This window comes from Aplysia californica, unplaced genomic scaffold (genome assembly GCF_000002075.1).
Source record: "Aplysia californica isolate F4 #8 unplaced genomic scaffold, AplCal3.0 scaffold00910, whole genome shotgun sequence".
Lineage (NCBI taxonomy): Eukaryota > Metazoa > Mollusca > Gastropoda > Aplysiida > Aplysiidae > Aplysia > Aplysia californica.
The window spans coordinates 215,353-217,655 of record NW_004798180.1 but is presented as its reverse complement, the minus strand read 5'-3'; the positions used below and the strand labels follow the sequence as shown (position 1 = coordinate 217,655).

Here is a 2,303-nt window from a genome sequence, read left to right as displayed (position 1 = left end):
GGGGCAATATGTGGGGCATCGTGGGGAAATCAGGCGCTCGGCAAAATAATTAAATCAAAGAAATCGGCATTAAAAAAAAAAATTGGGGCCGATGAGCATTTTTTTTCTTCCCAAAACACCTCGTTCTTGGGGGCTCAACACTTTTATGTGCATTTAAAAACACATTAAGTGTGGATTTCACGCCAAAAAGAAAATTTCATTAAAAGTATACAAAAATGTAAATTGTCAGTTTCCAAGGACTCTCAAGCGATAGAAGCTACCAAACTTCGATGGTCATTTTCTCGCTAATTTTACTTCTGAAATTAGGCGACCCTGACCACCTTCAATCGCAAATATTTCGACTTCTATTCAACATATTTTCTTTCACCAGATGGAAGGCAAATGAACAGACTTTACGATAATATCAAGTCACGAACCGATTTGACAAAATCGGACGAGTGTGCACCGCGTTTTACCCAACAATCGGGGAAATTGCCGTACCTTGGTTCATCAGCCACTCATCGCCCTTACACAAGCAACATTTCGCAATCTTCCCGTCCCATCACCTCTGTGATATCCCGTGTATATATATATAAGGACACACCCACACGCCCAGGACCAGAAGTCTGTGAGTGGCGGGACAGACGAACCCAAACATTCACCGCGGGAAATTTTGTATAACTTTTCACATCTCTGAATTCGATTTATTGAAAAGAGAAAAAAATCTCCGAGTATCTTCGATTAAACCGCGTCTCTTTGTAAGTATCTCAAGGTTGACAGTAAGCAAAGATGGTACATAACAAGATTATGCAGTTTCGAGCGCAGTAAAACCTCTACTAAAAACAAAATATAACAAGATAGTTCACTCAGCCAAAAAAGTGTACGCGGGAGTCTGTTGCTTCAGAGGGCGCTGCAGTCTTTGTTTTGAAGCTCTCTTTCGTTTCTCCAGAAGAAGAATAGGAATAGCACAGTTTGTTGGTTTCGGTTTTCTTGTTTTTCACACAAGTAGGTCAAGGGTAACTCTGTTTGCAAAGTCAGCACTTTTTCGAAGAGGGCGCCACCAGATTTTGAGGAGACTTTTTCAATTGGCTCAAAGAGAGGAGTGAACTATCTTGCTATGTACGATCTTTGCTGTAACTATGTCAGTGCTGACTGTAAGTTTCTAAATGTTCATTGACTCTCACATTTATTGCAAAAAGGACAAAAACAGACAAAAACAAAACATTAAAGTTTTAAAAACTGCAGACACTGAACCGACAAGTATGACCGCTAGTCGACAGACTGACCACAACCTTTTACCGGTACTACTTCCGACAATTTTTTTTTCCGTGACATACATCCAGCATTTGATGACTGTCTACAATTTGTTCAATTTGTTCAGTTTGAGTTTACATTTTAGAGGAGCGTTTACGGATGACTCCAGTAACTTGCCCAAGTGTTGTAACATTCAACTGAACAACAAACAACGGTAAAATTAATCTAAACAACAACAACAGAAACTACTACCACCAACACTACTATCACACCAACAACAAAAGCAACAACAACAACAACAACAACAACAACAACAACGACAAACAAGATATTATGCCATATTTTTCCAGTCGTTTCCACTAACATTTCCTTGTGTAACGACCGACAGATCTATCTGTGGTTTCCACTAACATTTCCATGTGTAACGACCGACAGATCTATTTGTAGTTTCCACTAACATTTCCTTGTGTAACGACCGACAGATCTATTTGTAGTTTCCACTAACATTTCCTTGTGTAACGACCGACAGATCTATGGTTTCCACTAACATTTCCTTGTGTGACTACAGACAGATCTATCTGTGGTTTCCACTAACATTTCCATGTGTAACGACCGACAGATGTATCTGTAGTTTCCACTAACATTTCCTTGTGTAACGACAGACAGATCTATCTGTAGTTTCCACTAACATTTCCATATGTAACGACCGACAGATCTCTCTGTAGTTTCCACTAACATTTCCTTGTGTGACTACAGACATCCACGATGACTTCCCTCCTCCTCCTCACCGCCATGTTCTCGGCGCTGTTCATTGGCCAAAGTCTGGCGGTGACGTCATACATCATTCCACCAATCAGAAGCTCAGGACCAGAGGCAGCAGTTATCTTTGTCCCGGGCGCAAGAATTGACGGCAAGGCTTATGAGGCGACTGGTGAGTTCGGGGGGTCCTCATCGTGAAGGGAAACGTCACACCTTGTGAAAAGCCACACCTTTGTAAATGGCCACAGCTCTGTTGAAGATCATACCTTTAAAAGAGTTCGGTAACTTGCTCAAGGTTTATCATTCTCCCC

General features: G+C 41.2%; 1 protein-coding gene across 2 annotated transcripts in view; it reads left to right on the top strand.

The window, feature by feature from the left end:
* LOC101860533 overlaps positions 1-2,303 on the top strand; it is a 9,088-nt gene that overhangs the window by 2,198 nt on the left and 4,587 nt on the right. Inside the window, exons 1-2 of one of the 2 annotated variants that reach the window (XM_005110564.3) lie at positions 584-737; positions 1,990-2,164. In XM_005110564.3, coding sequence (XP_005110621.1) covers positions 1,999-2,164 — 166 coding nt within the window. In that variant the 5' untranslated portion in view covers positions 584-737; positions 1,990-1,998. Of the gene's footprint in view, positions 1-583; positions 738-1,989; positions 2,165-2,303 lie in introns of those variants that run through there. The other variant, XM_005110563.3, reaches the window with a different exon arrangement.